Raw genomic sequence first — 11,872 nt, forward strand, 5'->3', positions numbered from 1 at the left:
AGAGAAACTAAGCTCTTTCTATTTCTATTTCTATTGGTTATTGAGCCACTCTACATCCTGAACCACAGCCAACACCAGACCTTAGCTCTCTCCTGCTGTACACAGAAACCCATCTGAAGCCCATTTACAGCTCAGTATCTCAGTTCCTTTCATTGTGTGTGAAGAAAGCTTTAATAGTGCAATCAATTCAATTTTCAATTCATTTGAATTTAAATCACAAACAGTTGCCTCAAGGCACTTATTACTGTAAGGTAAATAATACAAAGACAGATCACACAAAACGCAAAGCTAAAAATTATAGACAAACTTGGAACAATAAGAGTGATACGTACAGAAAGTTATTCATGTTTGCTGGACTTAAAATGTTTACATTTTGGCAAAGAATTTGCTTCACACTAGGTTGTGAAAAAACTTTCTCCAATAATTTGCAATGCAGGACAAGCTTATTATCACTGAGTTGGGTTCACATTTGCAGAATTGTAGGCTGATTCACGCTACTGGTTATTCTCTTCCTCATCAAATTAGCAATTAGGGACAAGTACTTAGAGCTTTCCAGTGCAAATGTATCCACAGACATAGCACAAGGAAAAACTGGATCTGTGAAGTCTGTATCATTGACTTCCTTGTCACCGACTTTTCCAAACTGACCTAAGTGTGTTAATGTGCTGAACATTAACCGTCATCATTTGAATTTCTCTACCTACTTCTATGCAGCATGTAATGCTTGTCTAACATCAAATATATATATATACAGCATTACTGAAATTCTGCTTTCTGTATCCATCCATCTATCCATCAATTTTCTTCCACTTATCCAGGGCCAGGGATACTTAAACACCTCCACTTGGGGCATTAACTCGTCCGTGACCCAGACTGGGTACTCCACTCTTTTCCGACTGAGGACCATGCCCTCAGACTTGGAGGTGCTGATTTTCATTCCCCCTCACTTCACAAACCACTCCAGTGCAAGCTGGAGGCCACCACCTGATGAAGACAAGAGAACCACATCATCTCTGAAAAGCAGCGAGACCGCCCAAGTGGAAGCCATCCACTACTTGGCTATGCCTAGAAATTCTGTCCATAAAAATTATGAACAGAATCGGTGAAAAAGGGCAGCCCTGGTGGAGTCCAACCCCCCCGGGAATGAGCCCGACTTATTGCTGGCTATGCGGACCAAGCTCTTGCAGCGGTTGTATAAGAATCAAATGGCTTGAGGCAACGGGCCAGACACCCTATACTTCCTCCCGAAGCACCTCCCACCGAACACTCAGAGGGACAGAAGTCCACAAAACACATGTAGACTGGCTGGGCAAACTCAATGAAGTTTCACCCAAGAAACTGCATTGTTCCTCCTGTATCCGAGGTTCAACTAACGGACAGACTCCTTTACAAGACCCTGGCATACACTTTCCCCAGGAGACTGAAGAGTATGATCCTCCTGGAGCACACCCTCTTGTTCCCCTTCTTAAAGATGGGGAACCAACACCGCGGCCTTCCAATCCAGAGGTACCACACCTTATCTCCACGCAACATTGAGGATGAACCTCATCCACTCCCATGGCCCTTCCACCAAGGAGTTGTTTAACTGCCTCAGTGACTTCACCCCTGGTGATGGACGACTCATCCCCTTCATCCCCAGATTCTGCTTCCTCTATTTTAAGATGTAGAGGAGTTGCTTGATGGTTTGTCAGAATCTCTTCGAGGCTGCCAAGACTAGTGGTTGGGACATGCTTTTTAAAATTAGAAAAAAAATGATAATGCTTTGTTTTTCCATGCCCACAGTTTCCTGCAAAAGACCCAGAACAAAAATATGTTTATAGACTGAAAAGCATTCAACCCTCATTTAATACTGAAAACTTTAGTTTCCAAAGTTTAGCTGATGGTTTATTGTCGAGAAATAAATACAAAAAATAAGCAAATAAGTGGACTGAATGAGATGAAAGTGTATCAACTTCCTTCTGTAGTTTTCCTACAGTTTGTTCCGACCTGCATATTTTTTCCCCAGAAATATAATATGGATCATATTCAGAATTTACGGACAAAGGCATTACTAAGACATTACTAGACAGAGTCTGAGATGATAGGGAGAGTGAAGAAATGGAAATATATGCTTAAAATAACCACATAATTATTATTGTCCTCCATTGCTGTGACTGTAAAGGCCATTATGATGGAGAATTTAGCTACCAGATAAACTTGTCGCCCAGCTCTCAATTCCCCCCCCCCCCCCCCCCCCCCCCCATACTGCTCCTCCCTCTCCTCTCTGCTCATCTCAGGGTCAAGGGAATATTTGCTCCATCTATTGTCTGAGTGTTGCAGCTCTGACCTTTGACCCCACCTCTATTGGTTGCTTGTAGCGTTGCTGATCTAAGGATTGCACCTCCCTGTTTCTGCGGTAATTTTAAAATCACTGTAGAGGCGAGAGAGAACAATGGAAAGAGCAAAAGTGCAACACCTGGCAAACACTCAAATAAAGAAACAAAATATTGACCCATTCTCTGAGAAACCACAGGATGCCAATTACACATCAGAATCAAACAGAATTAATATTTAAAATCAAGGCATCAACATGTAACATCTCCAAAGCTGATTTACATTATACGGAGAGCGCTTTTCTATAGCCTAGCTTAACCCAAAGAGCAGATGTCGCAGCCAAGTCAAACCATGATGTTTAGACTTTGTGTAAAACTACCATTGCTTTCATGTACACAAGAAATGTAAGAAACTAAACAGGAGCTGGAAACAAAACAAGGTCAATAGATAACAGCAATTTAAAAAATGATGGCGCTGGATGAGCCACAAACCCCAGTTTCCTGAGTGAAAGTCCAGTGTGGGCTGAGGCCAAAAGAATTTTATAGCCTTTGTTGTTGTCTCGTACGTTTTATTCTGTGAACCAGCTTCATAGCTATTACATAATATTTATAGTAAGCCTATTGCAGGAGGAGGAAACTACTGGCTTAGCAAAAGAGAGAGAAAAAAACACTTTTAAACTTTTACTTTTACAGTACTATTATGTCATCAGTTCTAATGTACTACAGTTTCCTACTTTAAACTGATTTACAGTAAAGAAGAATAACATCAGTATCTGTATATTTTCCAACATTCTTTATGGTAATATACTTCGTAAAAGGTTATGCAGTATCTTACACATACTACAGTTGTTTAGACAAATGACAGTATGTTATCATAGGTTTCTCAGTATACAACCATTTAAATGACATGGATTCCAGTGTAGCTTTTGACAACTGCTTTAGACAACAAAGACACTAATAAACAGAAAACTTAATTACCTTTTACTCTATAAATCAGACATTGTACACTTAGTTAACTACCTAAATAAATAAAGAGGATTATATTTGTATTTCTCAATGTTTAGAATTAAATAAGAAGAATCTTTAGCATTGGTATAATAAACTGCAGTCATTGCAAAGATTTGAAGTTAAAAAAGACTGAGAGTGTGAGATATGCAGTATAATCCTAGGGAAAGCAGATGAGTGCAGCTCACTCAGACAGAGGTATAACTGTGAGGCTGTCCTGTGACATTTTACAACACACAGGGGAACACAGATCACATGAACACTCCCCTGCTCTCTTCCAGCTCCAACCTCCACCCACTCTCTCCTGTCATTTTCTATTAACCTGTATCGTCAAATACCAGCATCGAAAATCAAAGAACCCCTAATGAAATTACAGTCAAATCCTGCAGAGATAATCTCATCCACATCAGCAATTTACAGGCAAATCCAGCTTGCTTAAATACTGATTTCCAATCGAATGTTAAAGAATCAGCGCTCCATGTTGGGCTGATATCACGCATTGTTATAGTCAAGTCCTTTTCTGTCTCTGCAAAACGCAGAAGGATACTGAACTGGGTGCATCATATTACAAAGTACATCATAGGATGTGTCAGATGAAACCACGGCAGATCTGAAGGTTTAAGAATAAGATAAAATCTTCTTAAACTCTTAATAAAAACCCTGCAAAAACACTGACATTCACAAGGTATAAAAGGGTTATCACAGCGATAAAATAAGAGAGGACATAAGTTCATAAAATGCTGTTACGATGTTATTATTAGTAGGAAAAACAACAGAAGATATATAGTTTTAGGAAAAATGTAGGAACACCTTTACATTGACATATTACTGATGAACAAGCTGTTTGTTTTAATTAACTGTATACTCATTTGAATTTCTCAAGTGCAATTGTTTTTGTTATTTGGATAAATCTTTTAATAATATTTTGTTATATGTATATAATGCATTGTATAGATCAATAAATACATTTTTAATTTCAAATTTGATCCAATCATTCATCATTTGTATATTTTGCCTCATTTATTTCGATTTGTGTTCTTATTTGGTAGATTTTTTTCTTGACATAAAGTGTTTTTTTTTTTTTTTATCTCATTACAACAACAACTAATTAAAATATTATGATAATATGAGTATTATAAGAAAGCTGTAATGATATAAATTGAAAGACATATAGGCTGTATGATAACAAACATATTTTAGTAGATTAGACCATATCTATTATATTTTTGGATAACTAGAGTTTATTAAAAAGGAAAAAAAATAAATGAATGAAAAACTGAAGAGACGCACACACATGACAAATGCACATATCCAGGAGTGAAAGGGATCAATTTCAATTTACTTGATTTCACCCACAAAATCCAATATCAATATCCTATATTCATGGAAAGTCCTGGAAATGTGTATAAAACAAAAGAAAACCCATAAAATAGCCATGCCGAAGACTTATTGTTGGATATTACACCGACTCTATAAAAGCAACTAGATATAACATTTTAAAATGTACTAATCTATAAACACATTAAGCCGGTGAAAATGATTTAATGTATTTATCTGTGACTTAAAGAAATGTATAAGATGATTATTTGAATGCTGTATGCTTTCATCCTAGTGTTACTGTATGCGCTTATAATCATGCAGGTTTTAGAGGGTTCATTAGTCTGTGTGGGAGATTTTACAAACTCATAATGAAGCATGTAAATGTGCAACTTATTAAAACGTTATAGTTTTTATTACTTTTATAATGAACATTTTCAATTTACAGTGATTATTTCTGGAAATGATGAATAAAAAATAAAATACAAAAGGTAAGAATTCCTTATAATGATCATTTTAATACAAAGATTTTAATTTAATACTACTTCCAGGTAAATCTGCATTTGTTCTCTGGTATCTTATATGTACTTTTGTTTGTTTAGAACTACTGAAATCAAGAGTATAATTAAAATGAAAAAGATAGTGATCCCCTAAAACAGAGCATTTACCAGATTTCTTTATTTAGACTAATTCGGTGCTGATTATTTCTCCTATGAAAGCAGCTGGGATTGATTAACTTGAGTCAACCAAAAGAACTGAAGTGGATTTCAGCGGATAGCAAAATACAAGCAGACATTGTTCCTGAGAATCTTTTTTAAGTTTTTAAAGATTATAATATTCCTAAGTATCCCAAACTCTAAGTCTATTAGTCAGAAATGCTACCAAAGTAGCTGCGACTGAATATTTCACAAATCTGTCACTTTGCTGCTCCACATGTCACTCTTTTTATTTGAAAGTGAAAGCCATGTGCCTCCCAAATTTAAAAACAAGGTATATGTTTTTTTTAATTAAAAAAACAACAATTAAAATACAAATTGATGCATTTTGAAAACTATTTATTATTTTAACTTGAAACATAAAAAGTTGATGTTTAATGGTTTACCTAAGCAGTACAGTGAAAATACTACTACTACTACTAATAATAATAATGATATCCTTGTTGGGGCTGCCACACAGTTTTTACATCCATTTCATCCTTATTTCCTCTTCTTTCTTACTTTTTAATCTCATGTTTATTTGTGTTTTCTTTGGAATTTTGCATAAATAAAAACAATGTAAAAGCATATTTACACAGAGTGAGGCACTGACACTACATATATAAATTAAGCTTATAGGTTTAACACAACAAAGGTGAATGCACCACTGAAAATATGCAGGTTATAGCTTAAATATGCAATAATTACAAACTTCACACATCAGGTAACTATAAATACCGTTTCACTTAAGCCAGGACACCATGACCATAAAGTATGCTTAGTATAAGTGTAATAATTTGTAATATTTTGGATTGTCTTTGTGTTTTCTCATCTTTTGAATAATTATAATTTTGCATACATAAAAACAATGTGAAGGCACATTTCCTGCACCTAAAATATCTCGGCACAGAGTTTTTACTTTCCTTCCAAAGGAAAATCACCAGTTTTATGATTAAAGAAAAACATTTTTAATCTGTGTTTTTAACAGGGCCTAATTTACTGAAGTTTGAATTAATGTTTGTTTAACAAATGGTCAGAAATAAGAGGAAAATACAAAGATTTCTATCAGGTGAGGTAACACACACTTTTTGCCCTTATGTATATGCAAAGCATTTGTACTTATCTACATATTTAAAACTTCAAAATGAGTTTTGAAGCCACAAGAAACCCTGGCATATACTTTTAAAACAAACAAAAAGAGAATAATTTTAACGATTTAAAGTCTTATGGTAACACACTCATCATTTGTGCTTTTAATGGGACATAATGAAAGTAAAGACACAATTTTAACAATATGGGATCCTTTTTAACTTATATAAAAACAGCAAAAAGTCATATGTGTGAATGACTGTGCAAAAAAAAGTAACTTTAAATCACTCACAGTGCATAAATCATGCAGTTTATAACTATATATATATATATATATATATATATATATATATATATATATATATGTATATATACAGCCCTAATGAAAAACACATATTTTTTTTCAGATTAACATGAAAAAAAATTTTTTTTTTATGTGATTTACATAAACTGGCCTCTCTTTGTTTTTTCTGATTTTGCATGTAAAAACAATATAAAGGCATATTTGTATCGTGGGAGACACTAAAAAAAATGTTTAATAAAAAAACTGAAATGATGTGGAGCTATAATTTACTCCCAGCAAGCAAGCTATGAAGTATGCAGGTATTAAGATGTGGACGTGCAGTGGGTAGTTTAAAGTCGTATTCTAAACCACGTAAATACAAATACTGCTGTCACTTGTGCTGCGCTTTACATTTTAACATGAAAATAAAGAACCTTTGATATAATTTAAGACTCTAAAATTACTACATATTCAAAGAAAATGTCTCTGTTGTGATAAATAGATGACCAAATCCCAATAGAAACATTAAACGTTTATCACATCTTGGTGTGAAATTAAATGCAAGCCTTTCCATGACCTGACCTTTAAAAAGGGGGAACTGGCCCGTTTTAGTGCTGCTCCTGCAGACAATAGAGGCTGGGACAGGGAACAGCTTCCTCACTAGAGGGGGCACCAGACCCACCGATTCTGCAGACCTTCGTGTGTTTATGTCACAGCTTTCTGATTGCTTCAAGCTCCACACAATCAAAAACGGATCCTCCTGAACGCCCCCATCACACTTCTCCACCCAAATGCTAATGCAATCGCAATGCAATAAGCATTTAAGGAGCTAATGACAGTAAAAACACCAGCATTATAAGAATATTCAACCCTGAGAATATATATTTACACCCGCGGATGGACATTAACAACCACAAATTATACCAAAAATATTGTGCGATGTTTAGCAGGTTTTATTGTTGTTTTATTTTCTTGGATTTTTAAATATATTTATTATTAATCTGGGTGTTATTTAAAGCAGAATAACTAGTAGATTTTTTTGTGTTAGTGCAGCGTTTTCCTCGCTGCCATGGAGGGACTGGAAACTGAAAGAGGAGGATTGTTGGAGGGAAATCCCATGACCTTGTCATTTCCCATCGATCCTTTTGTGTTATTGATCAATAATGGTAATCATAGCACCGGTGAGTCTAAATAAATCCCATTCACCTAAATTGGAGTGGCGCGTGAGGAGCCACGAGGAGTGAGAAAGAGAGAGAAACCAACCAAAATAAAGCCAGCAAGAAGATTAAAAGTCAGCTAGTGATAAATGCTGAGGAATCATTTGAGGATATTTTGTTTTAATGTGGAGGATTTCTCCTTTTTCTTCTTGCTGTGGCACAAAAACAAATCAAAGCAAAGCAGCAGCAGCAGAGCAGCTCAGGTTGTTTTCCTCTCTTACCTGCCAGTCTGAGCGCGGACATTCTCTGAAACTCGGGCTCCTGCAGCCACTTCCACATCCTCCTGAAGGTCTCCCGGCCTGACTTTAGTTTACTCCAGGGTTTGGGGTTCCTCAGCAGGTCCGACAGGGTCCCCTGGGAGCGGCACAGCACCCTCTGGGCGAAGATGGCCTGGGGGATGCTGTACCTCTTGAGCTCCGCCGTGATCCTCTGCGCAACCTCCTTAGTGTTGATTTCTTCCAACTGTCCCGAGCTGTTCCCCCCCTGCGTCCCCGAGGAGGAGGGCGTTCTTTCCCGGGTGGAAGCCAACACGGGCCCGTGGGATGGAGACTGGAGGTGGGGGTGAGAGTGGGGGTGGTGGCCCGCCGAGGAAACGACCGGGTGTCCCGGGTGGTGCATTCCGTTCAGGTGCGGCATCATCCCGCCAGCCGGAGCGCCGAGGCCTCGGTGCTGGTGGTGGTGGTCCCCTCTGGCCAGCATAGAGGCTGTGTGGTCGAAGTTCAGCATCTTGTCGTGGCTCCCGTGCGTCGTGGTGCCGTAATTGTGGAGACCCTGTTGGGTGTTGTGGATGGAGCCAAGGCCGTTGCCCAGCACCGGGGAGAGGTTCTGACCCATCCCGGACATGTGGTCCTTGTGGTAGGGGCTGTAAATGTTGTTCATCCCCGGCAGTCCCCGCTCGTCGCGCATCAGGGTGAAGCTCCCGCTCACGTTCCCGGAGAGCCGCTGGTGGTGGTGGTGGTGGTGGTGGTGATGGTGGAACTTGTCGGACACGGTGGAGATGGGGGGCAGCGGCTGCAGCGGGGTGAGCGTGGTGTAGGTGCCGCTCATCCCCATCCCGGGAGAGGAGGTGTCGCAGGGCACGCTCATGGCGTGGTGCAGCGGCAGGGACAGCTCCGGCCGGTACTCCCCGCTGCCGTCAAGAATCGTGGCCATGCCGGACACCATGGCCGAGCGGGAGGACGCGGCAGCGGCGGCAGCCAGGTCCTGGTGTATCCGCAGGGTGGACGCCGCCGCAGCCGCAGCCGCCGCTCCGGGTCCCGACGAGCCTCCGCGGCCGTGGTGCGGGCTGTGGCCGCTCATCAGCTCCGCATCAGGGGCCACGGAGCTCACCGCCACCCCGCCATGCAGGCTGCCGATGCCGTCCATTGTCATGTCCGTGTTCATGGCGTAAGCGTCCAGGTCCTTGGCCAGGCATCTATAGGCGTTAGTGTAGGCAGTCTTCATTCATCTGTCCTCTCAGTCCATCAGGTCGAGCAGAATTATCTCTCCTTCTTCTCCTCCTTTCTCTCGCCGCTTCTCCCGTGATGCGCCGGGATGGGTCAGTAGCCGTGTCCCCGTGTTTCCTCCACTCCCTCGGTGTGTTTCCCCCCCGGTCCTCCTTAAGGCCTCTCCAGCTCGCTCTCTTTGTAAAAAGTGTTTTATCTCGATCATACGGGCCTGTGCGGTGGCTCCCCCATATCCAGCCCTCTCCTCCTCCTGTGTTGCTCTGCTCCTCAGACGGGAGCTGTCCACGGTCCCCTAGCCGACCTCTCAACCCAACCTGCTGGGTGAGGAGGCGGAGGGGGAGAGGCGAACTCGTATACGGTGTGACTGACGGTGGAAGAGATCAATCAGAGGGACGGAGAGGACTCTGGGGGCGTGGTTGGCTGAAAGATAGGCCAATCAGCGTTTTTAATGATTGCAGCTGTGGGCGGGATCACCGCTGTTATGATATCGGTCTAAAGAAGACTTCATACATATTTTTATGTACTAGTTTAACATTTTTGATTAAAAAATAAAGACCAGTCCCCTGCCCTTTTCTGTGCTTATTTTAATTATCTATTTATGTATTTTCTTTTATTAAAGTTATTGAGATATTTTACTCAATGAACTTTGTACACCACATTTTACTGTATTTTAGTCTGATTTTCACCTTTTGATCTTCTTACGTTGTGATACTCAGCTTTTACATGGCATTTTGCTGTACATCATATAATTGTCTTATAATGATCGCGCTAGTGGGCTTCTTAATATTATATATTCAGTTCTTTATATAATATTTAATTGTATTTAATGAGCTGTTTTACTCTATTTGGCTTTAGTTCTTTTTAAATGATAATTTATAGCATTTTACTTTAAATGTTTAAATGTTATTGAATTACACTAATCTTTTTGCATGGCCTATTAAGATATTTTATTTTGATTTTTACTTGTTAAGCTCCTTACTTTACTGTATTGAGCTGTTTACATGATATTTGACTAAATTTGTTGAGCCATTTTACTTTATGGAGCCAAATTAGAGGGTTTTTTTTTACCAACTGTCTTACTTTTTTTTAATCTCATAACTACTTATTGAGCTCTTATTATAATAAATACACTTTTTTGCTTTGCATGTCATTTATTTACCTTCTTCAGATTTTTGGTTTTGTCATATTCTGCTTCATTTAAGTTTTTTTTTTTTAAATTATAGATTTTCTTTCGTGTTTTGGCTGCTGTACCATTATTTGCTTTTTCCTAGCTTCTGGCATAAAGAATATATTTATCTTGTTTTCTTATCTAATTTTTTTAATATATTTTAATGATGTCACCAAGAACATGTATGACATGTCTCCTCCTGAATTTATGGTATTGCAGTATTGTCTGTTGCATGTATTTTCTCCCGTGTCTTGTATATTACTCCCACAAACTGTGATAAATTAATTCTGAAATTGTAAAGACTGTGCTGTACTTGTGCAGTGCAAGGCTTAAAGGTCATTATTGACATTGGGAAGGAGTCTGTCTGTTCTGGGGCTTTCTGTCATGTTACACTGCCTTCAGTGGCACATCTTGTCCATTTTTAAGACACCACCATGAAGAAGTCCTTCATATTCAGCTTTACAAGATTTAATTGTTCCTTCTAAACAAATCTGTTTAATTATTTATGTCATATAGGGCTTTACATTAGACATATAAATAATTTAATACAAATGACTGAATAAACTAGAAATAAGGAAAGGAAAGAGTTTTTCTTTTTTTTTTTAAATAAAGAGGTGTTGAAAATAATACAGAAAGCTTGCTCCATAGTTAGCCAAAATTACAAGTGCTAACATAAATGTGGTGTAAAATCATTATATGGATTTCTGAGTGTGAGCATAAAGGCTAAGAAACATTTCCACTGATAAGAATGTGAACTGAGCCTTTAAGGCCAGTTTGGCTGAAGGTGTTCAGCATTAAGTATGCAGATTCCCTAAATCACGTCTTCATCCTGCGGGCATTTGTCTTGGCGCCTTCCTGCGAGTGAAACCCAAAAAACAAAGACTTTAATCTGTGCGTTTTTTGTAACAAACCAAGGATGCTGTGTTTTCTCCTCAGCTCCTGCAACAAAAGATGCAATTTGCCCACAGGGATCATTAAAATTTGATCTCATCTCAGCTCTCATCGCATCACCTGCTGTCTCTGACTGTTCACCGTCAGTGTGGGGACAGGCAATAACACATGACAAAAATGTGAAGCACAGAGGAAGTGAGCCTTTATGCTTGTCTGATATTAAACAAGTGATGTTTTTGCAAAATACCACATGATTGTAACACTGTTTAATCTCAGCAGTCTTTTTGCAACTTTTTGATGCTGATATCTGAACGGACTGCAACAAAATGTGAAAAATGATACCTATAATTGAGACTCACCATGTATATTCTTATATTTATTATCATTAGAAGCTACCAGGTTAGTTTTAGGTGATAAATATAATAGATTAAGTTTGAACAAAAGTCATTG

The 11,872-nt window shown here is 38.8% G+C and overlaps 1 protein-coding gene across 2 annotated transcripts in view; it reads right to left on the bottom strand.

Moving 5' to 3' along the window:
• Positions 1 to 9,666, bottom strand: part of onecut2 (one cut homeobox 2) — a 48,882-nt gene extending 39,216 nt beyond the window's left edge. The window contains exon 1 of one of the 2 annotated variants that reach the window (XM_085166101.1): positions 8,140 to 9,663. In XM_085166101.1, the coding sequence (XP_085022227.1) occupies positions 8,140 to 9,361 (1,222 nt within the window). In that variant the 5' untranslated portion in view covers positions 9,362 to 9,663. Of the gene's footprint in view, positions 1 to 8,139 lie in introns of both variants that reach the window. The other variant, XM_085166102.1, reaches the window with a different exon arrangement.
• Positions 9,667 to 11,872: the final 2,206 nt, after the last annotated feature.

Source organism: Neolamprologus multifasciatus, chromosome 7 (genome assembly GCF_963576455.1).
Source record: "Neolamprologus multifasciatus chromosome 7, fNeoMul1.2, whole genome shotgun sequence".
NCBI classification, from domain to species: domain Eukaryota; kingdom Metazoa; phylum Chordata; class Actinopteri; order Cichliformes; family Cichlidae; genus Neolamprologus; species Neolamprologus multifasciatus.